General features: G+C 38.0%; 1 protein-coding gene across 6 annotated transcripts in view; it reads left to right on the top strand.

The window, feature by feature from the left end:
- Positions 1 to 23,680, top strand: part of macrod1 (mono-ADP ribosylhydrolase 1) — a 91,520-nt gene that overhangs the window by 47,322 nt on the left and 20,518 nt on the right. For all 6 annotated transcript variants that reach the window (XM_083560751.1, XM_083560750.1, XM_083560749.1 and 3 more), the window contains one exon: positions 12,622 to 12,738. In XM_083560751.1, the coding sequence (XP_083416877.1) occupies positions 12,622 to 12,738 (117 nt within the window). The remainder of the gene's footprint in view (positions 1 to 12,621; positions 12,739 to 23,680) is intronic.

Here is a 23,680-nt window from a genome sequence, read left to right on the forward strand (position 1 = left end):
TGACACTGAATGTCCATTCATTATAGTTCCATCATTGTTGAGGTTTCAGCTGTTCAATGATGGACACTTGAATGCAAAATTGTTCATGACAAGTGTAGTCCTAAGCCATTGTGGCAGACTGTTGACCTTAATTACGGTCCAAATCCATCCTCGTGGTTCTTGACCATGTTAAGAGGTTCTTGAGGGTTAACCAAGGTTAACAGTAGCCTCATGGATCTTTAAACTGTTTATCTAGAACCAACCTCAGCAGCAGCAAGTGGTTTTAATTTGAAGAGAACTCCATTCAGAGGTCATGATGAATCAGGCAGATTAAGACAGAAGAAAGAGATAGGATTACTGGTACTTCAAGCGCATGTTTAAGTCGACAGAGTGTGAGAGTTCGAGTAGAAGGTGCCACTGGGAAAGAGTGAAACATGGATTATTAGGTATCCTTATTGTTACATAATAGACACTGTGCATTATGATCAGGGTGCCAGTAGGGACTATGGCAAGATTAGCTATAACTAAAAGGACTTGGTGGTGCGGACAAAAAGTATGACTAAACATATGAACAAACAAACCTCAGTATACATTTGATTAAAAGTATGATCTCTGTGATGGGCGACACATCAGGCTCTCACACATTGTTTTTTGTTTTATGCACTATTCTTTGTAAACTTTAGAGACTACTTCTTGTGGAAATTTCCAGGAGATCAGCAGTTTATGAAATACTCAAACCAGCCCATCTGGCACCAACAATCGTTCTGATGTTTGATGTGAACATTAATCGAAGCTCTTGATCTGTATCTGGAGGATTTTATGCATTGGGCTGCTGCCATATTACTGGCTGATTTGATATCTACATAAATGAGCAGGTGTACAGGTCTACAGCTATTAAAGTTGGTGGTGAGTGTGTATGATATATATTTTTTTTATATTATTAAAAATCTTTTTTTATTTTGTGACTTTTTTCCTTGGCACTGAACACAACCAAATGCTGTTTTTGTACAAGAGTTACACTTAGCTCCCAGTTCAAATTCACATTACAAAAAACAAAAAAAGGACTGAAAATCACCTCCTGTCTGCAAAGGTTAGCTTAGGTTTGCTGGTTTTGACTGCAATATTTCCAGTATTTATGTTTAACTTGTTTTTCATTTTATTCTGATATGTTTATTCCAGTGATGCTAAGAAAATGGATTTTTAACATAAATACGAATTTTTGTTTACCTCCATTCAAGCTTTTCGCAAAAACAACTCTTCCCAAAACATAAATACCCTTAGTGTCTCAATTTGTCTACGCTCTCATCAGTAATGAACGCTTGTGTGTGCAGTCTTTTCTGCAGCTTAGTGAGATTTATTCAGCAGCCTGTAAACAGACAAGCTGACTATCCATGATAATAGGATCATTGCTGGCTAGATAGTGAACTAAACATTTTTCATAGGCTGCAGGCCAAAGTGTAGCATGTTATATCGCCACGGTAAGTAAACCAACCTGCAAATTATAGAAATCCTATTACAGTGGCCTGATGTATTGATCAATTGTAGGTTGCATCGTTATTAATTACAGTTTAGCTCGGTGGCTGTTCAGATCAGTTGATATACTTGTTGCACAGAGACTTCATGTATATCGGATATATTTAAAGACATCAACGAATTACAACTTTAATGAAGCATTGTGTGAGAATATGCAACTTCAAGTGTGGCCTTAAACAAATCCATAAATTATGCAAAAGATAAATAATGCATTTTTTTAATTCTTATTTAATGTTTGTAATATTTATGTGCATTTTCTTTATTTTCTAATTCTAAAGTTAGTATTTCAAAAGCCTCTTTTTGGTGGGGGTGTTGAGATTATTATTTTTTTTTTAAACCATGAAAAAATCTGAGCAAGTTATCTGAATACCCTATAAACGAAAAGGTCAGAATTTCAGAAAGGTTGTTCATGGCCACTACACGTATACGGCATAAGATTGGCATTTTGCAGCACATAAAGAGGTCAAAGCTGAGTGTCATTTATTCTGAAACGTTACAAGATTGCGAGCGTGGCAAAAAATAAAACTATTTCACTACAGCCGTACAAACTTAATAAAGATGGCATCTAGCTTGTGTTTCACCAGTATGGATGACTCTCACGCTGTTTATCACACAACCTTATATATATCTTGAGAAAATGAAAGGTCCATGGGCACAGTAAGGTACAAGATAATTACAAAGATGTTTTGTTTAAAATGATCAGGTTTCCTGTTCCAGTATATATTCATTAGGGGTATAAAGGTACACGCATTCGTTCCGAAATATCCTTTTTTACGTGCAGAACAGTTACAATCTGAGTTCCCTCAGGAACTTAAGTGGCAGACAGCAAGTTTGTTTAGTCTCCGCCTCAGCACTTTTTCCAATTATTATTAATAAACTTGGAAAAAACATCTGCTGAAAAAGTACTTATTCGATTACTTGATCAATTGATTCAATAATCGATAGAATACTCGATTAATTAAATAATCGAGTATTCTATCGATTATTGAATCAATTGATCAAGTAATCGAATAAATACTTTTTCTTTATTATAGAGCAATACTAAATAAGAGAGAGAAAATAAAACAGGTCTCAAAATAAACAAGTAATTGGTTTTTCTTTTTAGAAAAATTAGATTTTTATTGCTGAAATTGCATAAAAGAATATCGGTGAAAACAAAACCCATTTAGTGCATTTAATTGCAATATTACATCACAATACAAATAAATTTGCGTTTAAAAAGTCTCTCTGCAGTGGCCATGTAGAGTAAGTTATAGGAAATTATAGAAATTATAGTTTAATGAAACTCAATTATTCTCACTCCTGTATTGTAGTTTTCTTGTCTCCGCAAAAGCTGCTTGAAATTTTCCATGAACTAAATCTGTGTATTTATCGCCAGCTTTAAAAACGTTCACCACTAGCTGCTTTACACAGCCACTTTTTGAACATACTGTATATAAATAAAAATATAAAAAGCTAGTTAATATAAAATATAAAAATGTGAAATCTTAAAATTTTAAATTACTTTAAAAAACGGTTAACGCACTGTATGGTGTTTGTTTTAGTTTGAAGTGATCCTAAAATTTGGGACCTTTCTGGCATTTTCTTTCTGAATCTTCTCCTCGCCCCTCGCTCTTTTCTCCCTGTTCCTTCATTTTTTATTTTGCAACGTTTTCTGTGTTTACCTGTGTTTACAATGAATTTTTCATTGAGGCAATAATCAAATTATTTGAGTTACTCAAGAACTCGTTACAGCCCAAAACACAACAATGCTATGGGAATAGGAAAAAAAAAAAGAGTTAGCGCAGTGTTAATGTGGCTACTCAATCCGTACCACAAATTCGATTTGTTTTGCACATGCATGAAAACACTAAAGAATCTATAGCACCAACGTTAACTGCTACCCCGGAAGTGGTTAGTGGCTAATGCTAGCGCTATGAATTCTTAATTGTTTTATGTCCATCTCCAAGAATTTCTCTTAAAAGGAGAAAATGCTGCCAATTGCACATATCGAGGGAGTGAATAAATGGAGGATGAAAAGAATAATAGAAAGTATGGTGAAATAGCAGAACAGTTAAGTAGATCATATCTTTAGAAAATTCAATATTAAATGTAAAAAACACACACTTACATACACACCTGTATTATCCAAATGGGGTCTAACAAATGTAAACTATTTAAATTGTTCCATTTATGTAATTTTTTTTAATCTATTTTAATGTGTACCATTTTTTTTTAAATGATTACTCAATTTAATCAATGTAATAAAAGTGTATTGCATTAATTAGATTTATTCTATTTTATTTATTGTTATTATTTTTTTCTTCTTAAAACCGACAAGCAATTTTATGTTTTGCATTTCTTCCCTCTATCCGTACTGGAATTATACTGGACCATGACTTAAAAACAGAGGTACATACCGAACTGTGAAATTTGTGTACCGTTACAACCCTAACATTTAGGGATTCCTTCTGAGGTTGAGTTAAAACATTGAAGAGCAGGTGAGCTGTAAAGAGTAGAGTAAAGCATGTCTATAGAAATGGAGGTAGACAAACACATTTATTATATCTGACTGGTAATGAAGAAACATCTGTCAGGAGGAAGTGCACTCACAGTCCAAGCCTGGAAGCTTGCAGAGGAAGGACACTGAGATGTTTTAAGGCTTTCATGTAGCACAAATCCCAGCTTCCATGTAATTGCCTTTATGCGTAGGTGTATTTTTTTTTTTTTTTTTTTCTTAACAGGATTTTGAAATGGACTGAAAATTGTTGATGTTTCAAAATTGTGACTCATCTCTCTTTGGGAGGAGAATGATGACTAATTCAAGTTGTGGTGATGTTCCTAAAAATAGCGCTTAGGAACGGTATTCACTGTGCGTACCAAAAGACGCCATACCTCAATGTGGGTGTAGTGTACCGTTACTCTCATCTTAACCTTAAACCATCTGTGACAATTCCTCTGCCATGGAAGATGATGTTTACTTATTGCTTAATAGTTTAGGAATTATTTGGAATAGAGAGTGACTTTTAAGATGGGTGGGGGGGGGGGTGTACTACAAAAACACTTGTGTGTACTTTGTTCAGTATTAAATGATCTGTTCTGACAAGTTACACAAAATACCAGATATTAGAAATATAGGCATTTTATTGATTGTTAAATGTAGATATAAAAAAAATAGGCAAATAGACATGTTAAGTATTTTTGTATTAACATATAAGTATTATAATTATCTATTAATTCACTGATTGCAGCCTTTTCCAGTCTTTGTCTATATCTATATCTATATATCTTGTCTGTCTGTCTTTATTTATTTATTTTTCTTTGGCCAAAATCTATTGTGTGTCCAGTAAAAAAACAAGCTTATATAAAATATGTATTTCAACTAGTTTAATTAATAGGAAAAGTCACAAAGAGCTACAGTTGTGATATTTTTGTGTTTAGATTCTGTGTGCAGTTCCTTTATATTGGAACACAGCATTTAAGCAGGTTCCTTTAACAACTGCCTGCTCTTTAGTACTGGCAGCTTCTGGCTGTAAGAATTCACCCGACTTGCACCCACAGCATCAGATAATCAATGCATACCATCTGGGCAGATAAAACACACACACACACACACACACACACACACACATAAACACTTACAAAAAGCATTCTCTCGATCCACTTCTCAACACCCAGCTGTTACCTTAAGCATTCATGCAATCCCTGATCATATTTAAAAATGCAAGGTATCTGTTCATGATTCAAGGTGGACATTAAATGTCCCCCCGAACGGTTTGGTTTTATTGAGAGTCATTAAAATATAATTTATAACGCAAACAAATGCGACTTACAAGTGATAAAAAAAGACGAGGTATGGAAGCCTGAAATATAACAGCTTGAGGACAGTGCATCATAATCTGAGAGGTAAAAATCTATTCATCTATTTTACAAGGAAGACCCCAATAGTGATCAGATAGAAGAACTTGAGCAGATTCTGCATTATTAAATGCTGTATCCAACTTTGTATTAAATGTCATCCCTTGTTACTGAACATTATATTTCTTTGAATTTTTACAAGAGAAAGACACCTTTAATTGTTACATAAACATTGCCTGTAGGGCATTTTCTGTTATCTAGAGCAATGTAGAACTTGCATCTTATTAATACAACAAAGCAGTTAAGGTGAACTCATGACCTTTTGATCAGATGTCTAACCACTTATTCATTGAGATACCACTTACTACAACTATGAAGTTCTTTTTTGCACACATACAGGTTGCTGGAAAGTTAGGGTCAGCCCTAAAAAAACACTCTTATATTTGCAAAAAATAGATTGATAGCTTTCTTGTGAAAGTAGCAAAGTACAGTTGCTGGCTTTTTTTTAGTTAGTTTTCTGAGTCACTTAGCACTTTAGATTTACTAATACTTTAGAAGAAAAATCTCTTGCTTAATGCACTTTAGATACTACATTAGTACGTTAGTGTGGAAAAAAAAACTACTTCAGTTTTGAACAACAACAAAATAGTTGTTAAGGCAGTTTCTAAACAGTGGCTTTTTGTAATTAGCATTTAGCTAGGATGTGTTGTCAGCGGTATAATCATCCTAGTTGATATTAACGATTAATAATGCTGTCCAGTGCTCATGAGGAGTATTAAATTAAAATGTAAAATCACTGTGCAATTTGGTATTTATTTCTTTTGAGAACCTTGTATTAATACTAAGTTATCTTAGTTATCACCTTGATCCTCTTTTGTACTAGATTATTTTTTGTCCGAGATTAATAACAAATACATTTCCACAAACCGTCACATTTCTCACCACCTTCAGCCTGCTAACAAGATCTCCTTAAAGCCCCAGCCTGACCAGTGTATGGATGAATTGTATTTTAGGCATTAATGTCGTCAGAGTGGTGATAAATTTCCTCTTTTCAGCACACTTCTTCATTTCTCCGGTCATTAGATTTACTGAGGAGTGCCAGGATGTTGAGCTGGTCGGTTGATTTAAAAAGGATGAGACTGATTGCATGTTTGAATGATCCTAACTGGGCTTTAATAGATGGTTAATGTACAGTGCCAGTTAGAACACCTGGAACCTGACTTTTTATTACATTTTAGTCACCGTTATCATTAGCAGAAGCTACAGAGTAGCAATTAGAGAAGAAAATATTGTATCAAACAAATATAACAAATAGCTGACTACTACTTTGTGTTTATGCACATAGTAACATAGTCCTAATGGGAGTCTAATAGGAGTTTTATTGGTTTATTAAAGGCCAGTGCACTTGATGGAGAAGCCATTTAAGCCTGTAGAGAAAAGACACACAGGCAGTGTTAGAAGTTATAAGGCAATATGTGTGCTTCAAATAACTAATTAGAAAGATTCTGATCTAGGCCTTTTCCAATTAGATCTGAGAGGTTTCAAATAAACTATATGATGAATTTTCAGTCCAATTACGTGTCTTTTTTAGATGTTTTAATTTTTTTTTTTCTTTAACGAGCCCCAATAATAAATCTCCTAGCTAATACTGTAAAAAAAAATGCATGGTTGAAGACATCACTTCATCACTTCATCACTTTACTTATATTGCAAATATAATCGAAGTATTAATACACTAACCAGTCACTTTTTAGGAAGAGTACTGTAATACTTAGACCTCCCTTTGTTTGTTATTGAAACAATGGGCATGGATTCCTCAAGATGTTGGAAAAGTCTTTTTAGATTCTGGTCCATATTGACAAGACTTCAACATACAATTCCTGCAGATTTTTTTCAGGTGCACATTCATGCTGTGAAATCTCCCGTTCTACCACATCCCAATAGTGTTCTGTTAAATTCAGGAGCAGTGATTAGGAAGGCTACTGAAGAACACCAAACTCATTGTTATGTTAATAAAACCAGTTTGAGATGACCTTTGCTTTGTGACATGGTGCATTATTATACCGAAGTAGCCTTTAGAAGTATTAGAATATAGAGAATTGTGGTTATGAAGGGATACACATGGTCAGAAGCAATAATCAAACATATGTTGGAACCACTTATTGACTGGTACCAATGATTTAACAGGCCGAAAGTGTGCCAAGAAAACATTCCCCAAATCACTACACCACCTCATACACCACATGCCGGTGTATTGTTGACACAAGTCAGGTTGGTGCTATGAATTTAATCTGATAGTGCCAAACTCTGACCTAACTATCTGTGTCTCTGGCAGATGTTGAGAGTCATCAGACCAGGATTCAGTTGCCTAGTGTTGAGCTTGTGCCCTCTGTAGTCTCAGCTTTCTTTTCTTGGCTGACACTTAAACCAAAACTTCAGAGCATGAAGGATCCCGCCTCAGTGAAAATGACTAAGATCACATTTTTCCCCATTCTGATGGTTGATATGAATATTACCTAATGCTGCTGGTCCTTTATATGACTTAAAGCATTGCATTGTTTCCAAAGATTGAATGACTAACCAATGTTTAATAGAATAAAATGATATAAGAATGGAAACATAATAAGAAGAGCAAAAGCAGACTGGATTCCCTGTAAAGGAGTAAACAGTCTGTTTTTCTTTTCTTTTTTTTTCTTAGTACTGGGTCGGCACTGCAGGTTACTTATCGTCTTGAGTGGTGTGAGTGTGTGAAGGATGATTTCTTCTGTAGCTGATGGAAGTAGAGTGCTGTGCAAATAAACTGTAATTTCTTACAGTGTTGACTAAGGACTATGGTGTGTGTGCTTGTGGGTGTTTGTGTGTGTGTACCGGTGTTAAGTGCTTGGCTGTGAGGTAATCAATATCAGTGATAAATCTATGCTTCACATTTTTACTCATCAGAACTAACACACACACACACACACACACACACACACACACACACACACACACACAAACATGCACACACACAATAAAAGACAAATGCAGAGCTGCACTTTGTTGTATTGATGTGGGTTTTATGCAGTCTTTTAAACACAAAGCTACTGATTTAGTCCTGACCATTACCTCACTGTCCTTTTCTGCCATGTCACCCATCTCTCTTTTTTTTTTTCTCCATTTCTTCACTTTTTTCCCCCAATCTTCATTCTACCCCTCCATCTCGCTGCCCTTCTGCTCCTTGTTCTGCCAGCGCTCTAACACTTTTCTCATTTTAACTTTAACCCGTTTTTTGTCACCTGCGTGCCGGCGCACACCTTCCTCTCATTCTCGTTCACACGCTCTCTTCCAGACACACATCTTTTCCCCCCTCTCTTTTCCTATTCTCTCCTTTCTCGAATTTCCTTTAACACTCTCTCAGAAGCACGCACCATTTTCTCTCTTGTCCTCTCTTATCCTCTCCTTTCTCGTCAGCACTCTCTTCCTAACACTTTCCTCTTTCCAGTTCATGCCACTCGTCTCCTCTTTCTTGTGCTCTCACACCCTCCCCACCTCTTTGTGTTCTCCACTCTCGAGGTTTGTTAAGACCTGCTGAACCTGGGTGATAATTAGCCAGGGACAGACTATGCAGCTGGAGAGTCTCTCAGCATTAAAGGGGGAAAGAGAGAAAGGGAGGGTTAGGATAAGAAATGGACAAGCATTTGGGTGTGGATTAAAGGAACTCCCTATACTTTTGACCTTCATAAGTAAGATACTAAAACCATAAGGCTAAGGGCTTGTGTTGGTGTTGGTTGTATAAATGCAGACTCATTTTACTCAATAAAATGTCACTGCATGTGAAATGCACTTGTACTGCCTTATTTGATTTATTCGGATAGAAAGAAACTGTTATGTTATCTTTAAGCGTATCTCTTTGTCAAAAAATAATTGAGTAATAAAATAGTTTTTTTTTGCAAAATATTTCATCATTCACATTTACTGTTGAAAACGAGCTGTCTCGTCCTGCAACATTTTGCTGCTAGTTCTGTTGTGATTGTGCAGCGCTAGACTTGCTTACAGCAGTTTAACCAGCTCAGTGAATCACTTAAAATTGAACGATTGTGCCTGATGGTGTGATCCATCACCAGAACAACACAGATGAAGCAAATGTCAATAACACTTCATTGGCCACTGTTAATCCCCGGCTTTTCAGTTTTGTTCGGAAAATAAAGGGTTAAATAATTCTTGGCTTTATGTTAAGCAACATGAAATATTTATGAAATAATTTAATAACCCGTGTTATGCACCAGTGTGCTATGGTTACGATTATAATGTACATTGTGGCATTTATTTTTTTGTTGCTGATGTTTAATAACACTTCTGTATGGAGAGTCAATATATCAGTTAATTATTACTATATAAAATCTTCATTAATAATTCATTGCAGTTCCAATATTACTTTTGTTATTATGTAGTCAGACATTTTGTTTCTACTGAGTACGCAGTGAGCTGCAGTTAACTGACTCTCCTTGCTTTATCCAGATCCTCAAATATCAGAAATAGTCCCGGTGCACATCCCAGGCTCGGCTCTCTGCATCTGTTCCGATAATTGTCTCTGAGCATGAATTTATTATTCTGTCCGTCACCTTTTGAAAGTACATTTTTTTAATTACTGCTTTAATTAAGTGTTTTGGGACAAAAATAGGTATTAAAGAATACATTTGTGTTGTATATAACAATAATATATCAAAATAAATATAAGAGAATACATTAGTCTTGGGTATTCAAGGGACTCATATTCTGGGGGGAAAAAAACATATTTTTGCACATTTCACCCTTCTACTTTAATGTCATTTACATTTGTTGAGTTGGGTTGGGTTGGGTTTTTCTCTCTTTACCATCACACCAAACATCAAAGTAACAGCAACATCAGACTGGTTGTATTTAATGCTACAAATATTTTTAAGCAGAGGATTTGTTTCATTGTTAAAAAATCAGACCTCGAATTTACAGCTCTCACTTGTTATACCAAATCAAATTCGAATACAAGATCAAATTTTATTTGACTCTTCCATAACCATACACAGGACCACATGCAGCGAAATGCTTTTTATGACTGATCCATGACATAGAAAAAAATAAAGAAATAAAAAGGGCTAGAATTCAACAAAATTGAAGAACAAAATCGAAACAGAGGCATATTATAGAATTTATAGTACAATAGAATTATTACAGTAAAATTGAATTCACAATAAAAATAGAAGTGGAGGTTTAAAAATAGAAATTGAATATGCAGTAAACATACACTAGATGTATTGAGTTTGTGGAGACCTGGCCATAAGATTTAAATGTGCTTTTTGAACATCCTCTTCCCCACATAGTCTTCATTTGCCGTCATAATAACTTCCACTGTTCTAGGAAGATGTTCTGCTAGATTTTGGAGTGTGCTTGTGGAGATTTTCTGCTCATTCAGCCACAAAAGTGTTTTTGAAGTCAGGTACTGATGTAGGTGAGGTGAGGAGTGCCTGTGGTACAGTCAGCTTTCCAATTTATCCCAAAGGTGTTCAGCAGGGTTGAGGTCAGAGCTCTATAGCGGGCCACTCAAGATCTTTCAATTCAGCCCATGTAAACCATATTTTCATGGTGCTAGCTTTGTGCACATTGTGATGCTGGAACAGGTTTGGCTCCCAAGTAAAGGGAAAATTTCATGCCACCTCATCCAAAGACATCTTATGCAATTGTGTGTTTTTATCTTTGTGGTAACAGTTTGGGGAAGAGCCGGATATGTCTGGAAATGTCAGGTTTCCCAATACTTTTGTCCATATAGTGAATGCAGCAGTATTTATATTTACATTCTGGGGAGGCAGAGACAGTGTGACATATGATTATGCTGCATTAATGCTTATAGAAAACAAGTAGTTTGAGTATTGCAAAGTAAAAGGTGGCAAAATGGCAGAATTTTCCACATTGGTGCTTGCAGTATTAATCAGCTTAGAAAATGTCCAGCACAGATAACTGCCATTCCATCTTTAAGCTGCTTCATCTTCAGGTGCTTCTGCATGAGTGCCACACGTCTTCAGCCGTATTACTGACTTCCTAGGGGACTTATAATGTAAGCTGTTTTACACGCTACTTATATATGACTTCCCATAGGTGTTACATTCTAGATCTTTCAAATGGTTCCCACTCTCTGTGAAAGTGGCGTGCTATCACTCAGCCATCCAACTAATCAATAAACAAATAGCTGACCAATGGTTTTTTTTTTAATATCTGATGGGTTTTTTTCATGCTTTAAAGTAATTGTGGCAACCCTCTGAACCATTTTAGTGAATGTTGAGAGCGAAAAAGAAGGTGAGGAAGTGTGTTTCAGAGGGAATTGTGGCACTGGTAAGCAGATGTGCCTGATCCAATCGAATGTTTCTGCTAATGGCTGCCATGGTAACCAGCTAATCAGCCAATGACAGGACACCAGTCACTGATTCTAATTCCAAGCCAATCTGAGATCAGGCTCAAAACTGAGCAGCAGTTAATGAGATACCGGTGTTTACAGACCTGCATACGGTGTTTGTGTATGTGTGCTGCTTTGTTTCTGGGAAAGAAAAAAAACTGCATGGTGTAAGATCATGTGCCATAAGATTTCTTTTTTTTCCACAAGTTATCAGGTCCCTAGTCGGGTAAGCGAAGAGCCAATTAACACCTGCTAACAAGAAGTCAGCATTTAATCATCATGTGTGTATTTATGTGTTACAATTACACAGGAAGTGAGTCTATTCCCCTCGGCCATCTTTCATCACCACGTTCGCATCGTCTTTATTTCTCTTTTCTTCCTTTTGCTCCCGTTTTTGCTCGCTTCTGATAAAACACTTTGTGCGTCTCTGATTCTCTTTCTCACTTCCTCCACCTCACCTCCATTTCTCCTCTCCTCTTCTATTCCTGTACATTTTCCCCTCTTCATATCTCACTCGCACTGTGCATCGGAGTGTTTCTCTTATAGATTCAGAGTGCAGTGCTCTTTAAGCAGGGCGATAAAAGCCCTCGAGCGCTCCGGCAACATGCCGCCATCAATGCGGAGAGAAAGCAGCTGTTTCCCAAAATGCACCGGAGCACAGCAGCTCCCCAGAACTCCACGGGAAACAAAACGTACATTACAATAACGGCAGCATGAAGTGCCGCAGCTCTTGATGTCTGGGCTCGCTTGGAATCAAATTTGTATCCAAGGCCAGATGTATCGTTAGCATTAACCTATGTCTTGTTCTCCGATGATGGCTGCACTGACATTTCCTCTCATTAACATTCTGATGTTTCCTACACCTTCAGTGGACGGAGCCATCCATCGTGGGGCAGGTCCTCTCCTGAGACAGGAATGTTCCACTCTGGGAGGGTGTGAAACCGGGGAGGCCAAGATAACTGGAGCATACTGCCTGCCAGCCAAATGTGAGTCACTTCTGTTTACACACAGTTAACTCCAGAATTATTAACACTTTTTAGGAAAATAAATAACACATGCAATGAGTGATATTTTTCATACATATCCTTTTTTATTATTATTATTGTGTGGTTTATTTTTTCATGTTACCAGTTTCTGAGTCAACAACAGTATCAATGTCCAAAAAGAGACATTTGTACAGCGATCTTCGTGCATTTCCTCAAAAATATTTATAAATGTTCTTTAACTCTTTAACTCTGACCCTTTTTTGACGTCATAGGACACTTCAACCAATAAACAATGCGAACTATGCATAGACTACGCTACAGTACTGTACTGTACAACAGTAATCACTATAAATAATATTTCTACAAATTTACACATAATTCATCTCGCTATATTTTTGCAAATGTCTTCTGTGTCTGTTTAAAGAGTGTGGGAGGATGATTTATAGCTTAAACAAAAAAATTATAATTTGGGGTGGCGTCCTTAAATTACCACGATAAACGGGGGACGACTGTATCATGATTTGCTATCAAAATGAATGAAAGTTTTGCACTGTGAAAAATTTCTATCATGTCACTTTTTAGTGCTGGGCCATGCATTTCATATCTAGGGCTTCAGTGGTGTCATACATGAATCAATCCACCTCTTAATAGCATCATTACACCACGGCTATAAAACCATCAATAGTATACAGAAACGCAGTATGAGTGCTGCATCACACTCATGCAGTGAGAATGAATGCCAATGCTAAAGTAAGAAATCCAATTTGCACAATTCAACAAGTCTCCTTTCACTGTAGCCACAAATAAACCACCTGCATAAATCATCTCCAGCAGAAGCAACAATATTATCCTCTTAAAATTACCTGTGATTTTCTTAGCATTTTCTCCGTGCATTACGAGATTTGAAATGAAGGCAAATTGTGTGTTATTGTGCAAATTCTACAGAAATAAAAATGCTAAAGTATAAACGGTTCATGAAAAAGCTTAACCACTGTTTCAAACTGTTCTGGTTGACCTTCCTCACAATGTCCAGCCTTTCTTCAAAAGTCCATCTTGAAAAGTTGGCCTTGTAAATGTATCTGAAACCACATCTATTCCTTCTCCTCTGTCGATTGTGGAATAGAAAAAAAAAAACAGCTGTTAAATATACACATATATTTTAGCTTGGGTTTCAGCTTTTAGGTTTTTAGCTTGCTCAGTTTGCAACAGATGGGTTTCAGTACGCTCTCTAAACATCCTATCAAAGGACCTGAAAATGCAGACGTTATTGTACGCCTGCTAGAAGGCCTCGTAGTCGCAAACTTGACATTTGCTTGGGTAAAGAAAAAACTTCTATCAGCAGGTGCCTGCACTGTTGATTCTGAAGTCTCAAGGCAGATTCCCTTGACCCTGGCAACACGCTCCTAGATGCAGCACAACCGAGAGAAAGGATAGGAAATAAGGAGAAAAGACAATTGTGAACAATATAATACTTATTCATGAACAAAAACATATTAAAACATAAGTCAAAGATTCTGTGTACCCCCCCCCTTCTAATTTTTAATTAGTCATTTTTAGTAACATTTAAAGGTTGCCAATCATTTACTTAATTATTTCATCTCACTCTGATATCATGTGAGTGTTTTGGGTACTTTGACAGTATTGATGCACATTAAATAAAAAATAGCACTAATCTGAAACTAGGTACGAAGATATAGCCAGTAAAATTTCTCTCTCTCTCTCTCTCTCTCTCTCTCTCTCTCTCTCTCTCTCTCTCTCTCTCTCTTTCTCTCTATACACATACACACACACACACACACACACACACACACACACACACGTATATATCTGTACATACACATCTGTATATATATTTTTTGTATATATCTAGAGCCATATATATATTTTTGTATATATCTAGAGCCATACTCTAGGTGTCAATTGCAGTTTGCAGTTGGTTTAAAGAAAACTTGCTAGAAATTATGCAGTTGAAAATAGAAATGAATAAATGGAAGCGTGTTTTGCTTCCTTTGAGCAGTGCAACAGTAATTGAAACCAGTCCACATTTATTTTATCCCACATTTCTGTTTTACATTTATAGCATTTGGCAGGCACTTTTAACCATCGCAGCTTAGAAATAGTTGCTTGTCTACTTGAAAATGTCCTTATGCCAGTGCAAATTAGTTTTATGGGTATAAATGCCTCCATGAGTTTGCAAGTCACAGATGCACATTATCCAGCCAAGCGTAGTTTTCCTGTATGTTTTTACTTTCTGGTCTTTCATGATCTCTTGCTGTCTCTTTCTCATTCCCTTCCTCCCTCCCCTGCTTCCTCCCTCCTTCTCCTACAGTGTGTTCAGTAATTATGTAGTCAGACAGTGTTTACAGAAGCAAGTGCACTTTAATTTATTCGTACACTTAGCAGTAATTTCCCTGCCTAATTTATGACCCCATCCCCACCCCTCCTTACCTAGCTGCGAAGATAGAGAGAAAGATAGTGTGCATACTCTGCTGTATATACAGCTAGATCAATATATACACGCACTCTTGAAAATGTCTTTTTTGTGTGTGTTTCTTTTTTTTTTTTTTTTTGTTATAGCCATTAATTTGTATAAATTTTCTGGGCCGGTAGATCTCTCGCTCTGTTTCTTACAGGGAGCACAATAGTAAATAATATTTTAGCAGCAATTATCGGAGTGTTTTATTCACTGTGTGATTTGTGCTTTTATGTCTGACAGTTTGTCAATTGTTTTGCTGTGTAATAACCGTTCTATTTGCTTATGGAAAACAGTAGATGAGCGGGTGGAAGAGGCTAGGATCAAGTAGTATTGTTTGACTGGAACATTTAAAAACACTGTACATGAAGTGAATGTGTCAGTAACTAACCTCTCAGATTCAGGCTTTACGTTAACGACATTTGGAGACATCTAGGCTTCTGTCTCTCTTCTCTCCATAACAGATATTTTCATCACACGACGCATTCGCAAAGCAACCAGCGTTCACATTCAGCGTTTAACTCTTTCACACACTCTTCACACATTCAGGTCCTCACGACAAGACTTTCTTATTACAAGTCATAAACTGGACGATGAGAGGGGACTGATATATACACCCACTTACTCCCACAATAAACACCGTCTTTGTGAATTTGCACTGAAAAAACTTACAAATATTTCCATATACATATTTCCAAGTAACAATGGTTCAGCTTACATTTCTTTTTTCCTTACCAATTGCGATACAAAGAAATTGTACAAATGTTTACATTTTTGTGCGCCATTTACATTTTTTCTGTTTGATACTTTGGTACGCTACCAGGATGTATGCATCTCTTGCCTTCTGAGATGCCTTATCTTAGTCAGCGGTAGGCAGAGTTCAGTTGTCTCTGTGTGAGAGGGCGTATTGTTTTGGGTTTTTGGTGTTTCAATGCCCAATTACAGCTCTTGTCTCTCCTTTTTATTGGTGTCACAGGACACTGAAACAGAGAGCAACTGGCAAAGTGTATACATTGCGGTAGTGTAAACGCTTAATAATTTACTATAATTCGTAATTTATGGACCGTAAATTAAGAAATTACAGTATACTACCCCATACTGATTCCCATTCTTTAAGACACCTGGGAAGGCCATGTCTCGACTAGAATATTTTTAAGTTACGATGGAGTCATTGAAACACATCTCTATTGTGAATCTGGGTCTACCTGTACAGTGTTTACAATGCATTTTCACTTTATTCCACATCCACTTTAGCTCTGTGTACTGGTCACTGCTGCACTGAAATTGCTTTTAAACTTCATGAACAAAAGTATTGACATTTGAATTTGCCAGCCATGTGTGGGAGCATTTATCCCTTGATTCACTGTATGAACAGTCGGTTCTTAGGGAAGTACACAAAATCCTAGCTGACCCGTGTCTTGTACTGAATAGAGTACAAACTGTTGCCTTTTCGAAGACGGTACAGATTTCCAATGTGTAGGTATAATCGTTTTAGGAAGTCTTTTATACCTAAGTCAATCAAAATGTTAAATGATTAATGAGTTTTTATTTATTTTTAAATTTTTTTTATTCTATGTGTGCGTTTTTAACCCAGCCATTAGGGGGGCACAAGCCAGTGCACTCTTAGTGCCGGTCCCAAGCCCGGGTAAATGGGGAGGGTTGCGTTAGGAAGGGCATCCAGCGTAAAACATGTGCCAAATCAAATATGCGGATCACAAATGAGAATTTCATACCGGTCGAGGCCCGGGTTAACAACGACCGCCACAGGTATCGTTAGCCGACAGGGTACCGGTGGAAATTGGGCTACTGTTGGCCGAAGGAGGAGAAGGAGAGGAGGAAGGCATCTACAGAGACGGCAGGAAAAGGAGCAGTGTAGGAGAGTAGAGGTTCGGGTTGGTACTTTAAATGTTGGTACTATGACGGGTAAAGGGAGAGAGATAGCTGATATGATGGAGAGGAGAAAGATAGATGTGTTGTGTGTTCAGGAGACCAAGTGGAAAGGGAGTAAGGCCAGGAACTTGGGGGTGGGTTTAAACTGTTTTATCATGGTGTGGATGGGAAGAGAAATGGTGTAGGGGTGATTCTGAAGGAAGAGTATAGTAAGAGTGTAGTGGAGGTGAAGAGAGTTTCTGATAGGGTGATAATCGTGAAGGTGGAAGTTGAAGGGATGATGATAAATGTCATCAGTGCCTATGCTCCACAAGTTGGCTGTGAGATGGAGGAGAAGGAAAGATTCTGGAGTGAATTAGATGAAGTGGTAGATGGTGTACCTAGGAAAGAACGATTGGTGATTGGGGCAGACTTTAATGAGCATGTAGGTGAAGGGAACAGAGATGATGAGGAGGTGATGGGTAGGTATGGTTTTAAGGAGAGGAATGTGGAAGGGCAGATGGTGGTAGATTTTGCTAAAAGGATGGAAATGGCAGTGGTGAACACGTATTTTAAGAAGAAGGAGGATCATAGGGTGACGTATAAGAGTGGAAGAAGGTGCACACAGATGGATTATCTTCTGTGTAGGAGATGCAACCTGAAGGAGATTGGAGACTGTAAGGTGTTGGCGGGGGACAGTGTAGCTAGACAGCATCGGATGGTGGTCTGTAGGATGGTTTTGGAGGCGAAGAAGAAGAGGAGGAAAGTAAGGTTTGAAAGAAGAATAAGATGGTGGAAACTGAAGGAGGAAGAGTGTAGTGTGAGGTTCAGGGAAGAGGTCAGACAGGGGCTTGGTGGTGGTGAAGAGGTGCCGGATGATTGGGCAACTACTGCAGGAGTGATGAGGGAGGCAGCTAGAAAAGTACTTGGTGTGACATCTGGAAATAGAAAGCAAGACAAGGAGACGTGGTGGTGGAATGAGGAAGTGCAGGAGAGCATTAGGGGAAAGAGGTTGGCAAAACAGAAGTGGGATCGACAGAGTGATGAGAAAAGTAGGCAGGAGTACAAGGAGATGCGGCAGCAGGTTAAAAGGGATGTGGCGAAAGCCAAGGAAAAGGCATATGAGGAACTGTATAAGAGGTTGGACACTAAGGAAGGAGAAAAGGATTTATATTGGCCAAGCAGAGGGACCGAGCTGGGAAGGATGTACTGCAAGTTAGAGCAATAAAGGATGGAGAGGGAAATGTGTTGACTAGTGAGGACAGTGTGTTGAGAAGATGGAGGGAGTATTTTAAGCAGCTGATAAATGAGGAAAATCAGAGAGAGAAAAGGTTGGAGGATGTGGAGTTGGTGAAGCAGGATGTAGATAGGATTAGTAAGGAGGAAGTGAGAGCAGCGATTAAGAGGATGGAGAATGGAAAGTCGGTTGGACCAGATGACATACCGGTAGAAGCGTGGAGATGTTTAGGAGAGATGGCAGTGGAGTTTTTAACCAGATTGTTTAACAGGATTCTGGAAGGGGAGAGGATGCCTGAGGAATGGAGAAGGAGTGTGCTGGTACCGATCTTTAAGCATAAGGGAGCTGTGCAGACCTGCAGTAACTACAGGGGAATTAAGTTGATCAGTCACACCATGAAGTTATGGAAAAGAGTAGAGGAAGCCAGGCTGAGAGAAGATGTGACCATCTGTGAGCAACAGTATGGTTTCATGCCGAGGAAGAGCACCACAGATGCCTTATTTGCTTTGAGGATGTTGATGGAGAAGTATAGAGAAGGACAGAAGGAGCTGCATTGTGTATTTGTGGATTTAGAGAAAGCGTACGACAGGGTGCCGAGAGAGGAGTTGTGGTATTGTATGAGAAAGTCAGGTGTGTCAGAGAAGTATGTGAGGGTGGTGCAGGACATGTATGAGGACAGTGTGACGGCAGTAAAGTGTGCAGTAGGTACGACAGACTGGTTCAGGGTGAAGGTTGGACTGCATCAAGGATCGGCCCTGAGCCCTTTCCTGTTTGCAGTGGTGATGGACAGGTTGACGGACGAGGTCAGACAGGAGTCTCCCTGGACTATGATGTTTGCAGATGATATTGTGATTTGTGGTGAGAGTAGAGAGCAGGTTGAGAAGAGCTTGGAGAGGAGAAGATATGCGCTGGAGAGAAGGGGAATGAAAGTCAGTAGGAGTAAGACAGAGTACATGTGTGTGAATGAGAGGGCGGGCAGTGGAGTGATGCGGTTGCAGGGAGAAGAGGTGGAGAAGGTGGAGGAGTTCAGGTACCTGGGGTCAACAGTGCAAAGTAATGGAGAGTGTGTTAGGGAAGTAAAGAAAAGAGTGCAGGCAGGGTGGAGTATGTGGAGAAGAGTGACAGGAGTGATTTGTGATAGAAGAGTATCTGCAAGAATGAAAGGGAAAGTTTATAGGACTGTGGTGAGACCTGCGATGTTGTATGGATTAGAGACAGTGGCATTGAGTAAAAGACAGGAGGTGGAGCTGGAGGTAGCAGAGCTGAAGATGTTGAGGTTTTCGTTGGGAGTGACGAGGATGGACAAGATTAGAAATGAGTTTATTAGAGGGACAGCACATGTAGGATGTTTTGGTGACAAGGTGAGGGAGGCGAGATTGAGATGGTTTGGACATGTGCAGAGAAGGGACATGAATTATATTGGTAGAAAAATGCTGAAGATGGAGCCACCAGGTAGGAGGAAAAGAGGAAGGCCAAGGAGGAGGTTCATGGATGTGGTGAGGGAAGACATGCAGGTAGTTGGTGTGAAAGAGGCAGATATAGAGGACAGGGTGGTATGGAGACGGATGATCCGCTGTGGCGACCCCTAATGGGAGCAGCCGAAAGAAGAAAAAGAAGATTCTATGTGTGCGTTTTTGTTGTTTATGGATCTAATGCTTTTGTTAATGTGAACACCTTAAGTCCAATACAAATTTCCCCTTTGGGGACAATAAAGTGTAAAATTAGTTCAAACGTACGAATTTTGCTCGTCCAATGGGGTTTTACTGTATTTCATTTCATTTGTTTTTACCCCAAACTGTTGAAGCCACATAACTGTATGGGACGTCCTTAGATGCGGTTGCATTCGATTTTCCCTTCACTTGCACTAGGAGATCTAAACTTGTTCACAACATGACAATGCCCCTGTACACAAAACCAGCTCCATGAAGAAATGCTTCATGTTGTTTGGAGTGAAATATCCTGAGCCGTCTGCTATAAAGTTCTGACCCCACAGTATTGGAATAAATTGGAATTGTGACAGCACCCCTGGCCTCCTCACTCTACACCAGTACATGACTTTACTAATGCCCATGGATGTTAGAAATAAATAAATAAAACAGCTTGCATGATTAATGAGACATGAAGATTCTTGTCTCTGTCCTGTATCTGTCCTGTCTCTATTGACTGCGTCTCAGAAAAGATTATTTTCCATCTTTTCCAACCGACTTTCCGAAATCAGGAATGATGGATGTTTTGTAAGTTATTAAAGTAAATTGAGTTGCTGTGGTTTACATCACCTACAGTACACTGTGTGTAAGTGGGAGATGTAAGTATCCCAAAGTGCTAAATCAAGCAAGCCGATTCAATTATTAAGACCGCTACAGTCGGTTTAAAGCCTCACTTTATTTTCTCACATGCTGCTCTTTCATGTTTGTAGTTTTCTACATATAAATTAATGATACAATGACCATGTCACTGTCTGTGAAAACATTGACAGCATAGTGATAAACTAACAATGTGAATTGAGTGATATTTTTATATCGGTTCCTGTCTAAAAAAATATCTAAAAGATTTTAAACTATCTACACTCTCAGAAAGTGAGGTAAGTAAAAAAAAAAATCTGGGTTATTAAAACATGGTGGGGATGTGGCCTCAGTCACACATATGGATCACTGTCAGGGCAGGTGACATTTTTCCAATCTTCAGCTGTTCAGCTTGGCTGAGACTGTGCCCGCTGTAGCCTCAAATTCCTGTACTTGGTTGACATTAGTGAGACCTGATGAGACCTTCTGCTGTTATAGCTCAACCATCTCCAGGTAGAGCATAGTTGAGATGCTCTTATATTTAACACAGTTATATAGAGTGGTTATTCAAGCTACAGTACCATATCTGTCCTGTCGGCTTCAATCACACAGACCATTTTTCTTCTCTGTGCTCTGTTTTCTTCTTTCTTTTCATTTTGTTTTGTTTGTTTTTCTCACCTTTCTGTCTAAACACTAGAGACTATTGTGTGGAAAAATCCCAGGAGTTCAGCAGTTCCTTTAATACTCAATCCAGCTGCCACCAACAGCCATGGCATGGTCTAAGTCACCAGGATGACGTTTTTCTTCAATTCAATCTAAATTGATAAATGTACAGCAAATAAATATAAAGGTCTTTTTGCCATTGTAAAACTGTGTGGGAGCAAGTACAAGTATAGATATTTTATAGATATTTAATCATGATTAATAGCATGATTGTCATGTTAACTTGTAATTAATGGCAACTTAATCACACATTTTTATGTTTTAAATGTACCTTAAATTAATACTTTTAAGGTTTTAATACTCTAATCAACACGGACAAAGGCAAATATGGATGCTTTATGCAAATGCATGTTTATTATTAGTGAAACCATACTCAACATAGAGCACAAAGACAAAATATTCTTGTAAATGTTTTAAAGTAATTATGGTGCTTTAAATTACGTAAATCATCAGGACACCAAACCTTTTGCTATGTTTCCACACGGATGATTTTAATTACCGAAAATGTGCACAGTGGCGGTTTTTGCTGCTTGAGACGTGGTTAATAAAATTAGTGACGCTAAAATTAATTTGTTAATTGTGTTAATTTTGCCGATATGATTTTTTTTTTTATTATCATTTAATATTAGTGGTGTAACGTTGGTAATTTAACACAAATTCATTTTAGCGCCACTAATTTTATTGACCAAGTTTGCTCTGAAGGTTTTAATTTCTCCACTTTTATATTTATTTATTTATATCTTTAATAGAAATGGTCAAAATGAATGTGCGTTAACACATTATTAACACATAATTTTGACAGCCCTAATCGATATATTAATATAAAACGAATTTAACATTTTGTTACCTAATGAATGTATCCAGGCTGAACAACCATCATATAGACATATATACACATGCAGAGAAAAGATGATTAAGATCAGGAATGTCCCTGTTCTCATTCATGTTTACATTGCTGACTCCCTCTGTCTCATCCACGTTAACCCTATACTTTTTTTAGCCTTCTGCCTTGCTTGTTGTTAGCTTTGTAAACTAGCCTACATCTGTGGTGTGTGAGAGCCAGGAAGTGATACACCAGTGGTAGATTGGAAGGAAAAAAAAAAACGTTCAAAGGCTAGAAATAGGTTGATGTGCTGAAAATGGCACACAGCGAGAAGAAAAAAATTATATATTGTCGTCTTACCAAATAAATTTTAACTAAAGTAACTAAGTAAAATAGATAGATAGAAGATATTTGTGAATGAAAGAAATAGTGAAGTAAAAAATAATTGGTGAAGTAAAATACTGATACCAGAAATATTTACTTAAGTAATGTAAAAAAGTATTTGTACTTCGGTACTTCCCACCTCTGGAAATAAGTATTTAATCCAAATAACAAATTAGCAAGAATTCTGACACCCACTTACCCAAATTAGTTCTGTCCCTTTAGGTACAAATATCCTAAATATTAACTTCCATTCAAACCTCTCCACCACTAAGACCAAAGAGCTGTCAGGGGATGTCAGGGACAAGATTATAGACCTGCACAAAGCTGGAATGGGCTACAAGACCATGAGATTGTTGCCTTGGCTGTATGTTTTCGGTTATTGTCCTGCTGGAAGACCCATCCACAACCCATCTACAGTGTTCTGGCTGAGGCCAGGAGGTTCTCACCCAAGATTCTACAGTGCATGGCCCCATTTATGTGGTGAAGTCTTTCTGTACCCTTAGCAGAGAAACAGCCCTAAAGCAGAATGGGAATCGTGTTCTCAGGGTCATATTCAGTATTTCTCTGCCTCCAAACACAATGAGTCGAGTTGATACCAAAATTTTGGTCTCATCCGACCACATCACATTCTCCCAAGCCTTCCCTAAATGATTCAGGTTTTCATTGGCAAACTTCAGTTGGGCTTGTTCATGTGCATTCTTGAGCAGAGGGACCTTGGTGTGTTGCCAATGGTTTTCTTGGTGACTGGTCCCAGCTCCATTGAGATCATTAACCAGCTTCATCCTTAGCCCATGGGGGGAGATTTTGCATGGAGCTCCAGAGTGAGGGTGATTCACTTATCTTGTATTTCTTCCATTCTCAAATTATCTTGCCAACAGTGGTCTCTTTCTTACCAAGCTTCTTGCTGATGGTCTTGTAGCCCATTCCAGCCTTATGCAGGTCTTCAATCTTGTCCTTGACATCCTTTGACAGCTCTTTGATCTTGCCCATGGTGGTGGAGAGGTTTAAATAGAAGCGGTTGATTCTGTGACTGATGTCTTTTATACACATAATGAGTTTTCTGAAAGGGACAGGACTAATTTGGGTGTGTGGGAGTCAGAATTCTTGCTGGTTAGTATGGGATTAATACTTATTTCACTCGATCAAATACA

The sequence above is a fragment of the Silurus aristotelis genome (assembly GCF_946808225.1).
Source record: "Silurus aristotelis genome assembly, chromosome: 14".
NCBI classification, from domain to species: domain Eukaryota; kingdom Metazoa; phylum Chordata; class Actinopteri; order Siluriformes; family Siluridae; genus Silurus; species Silurus aristotelis.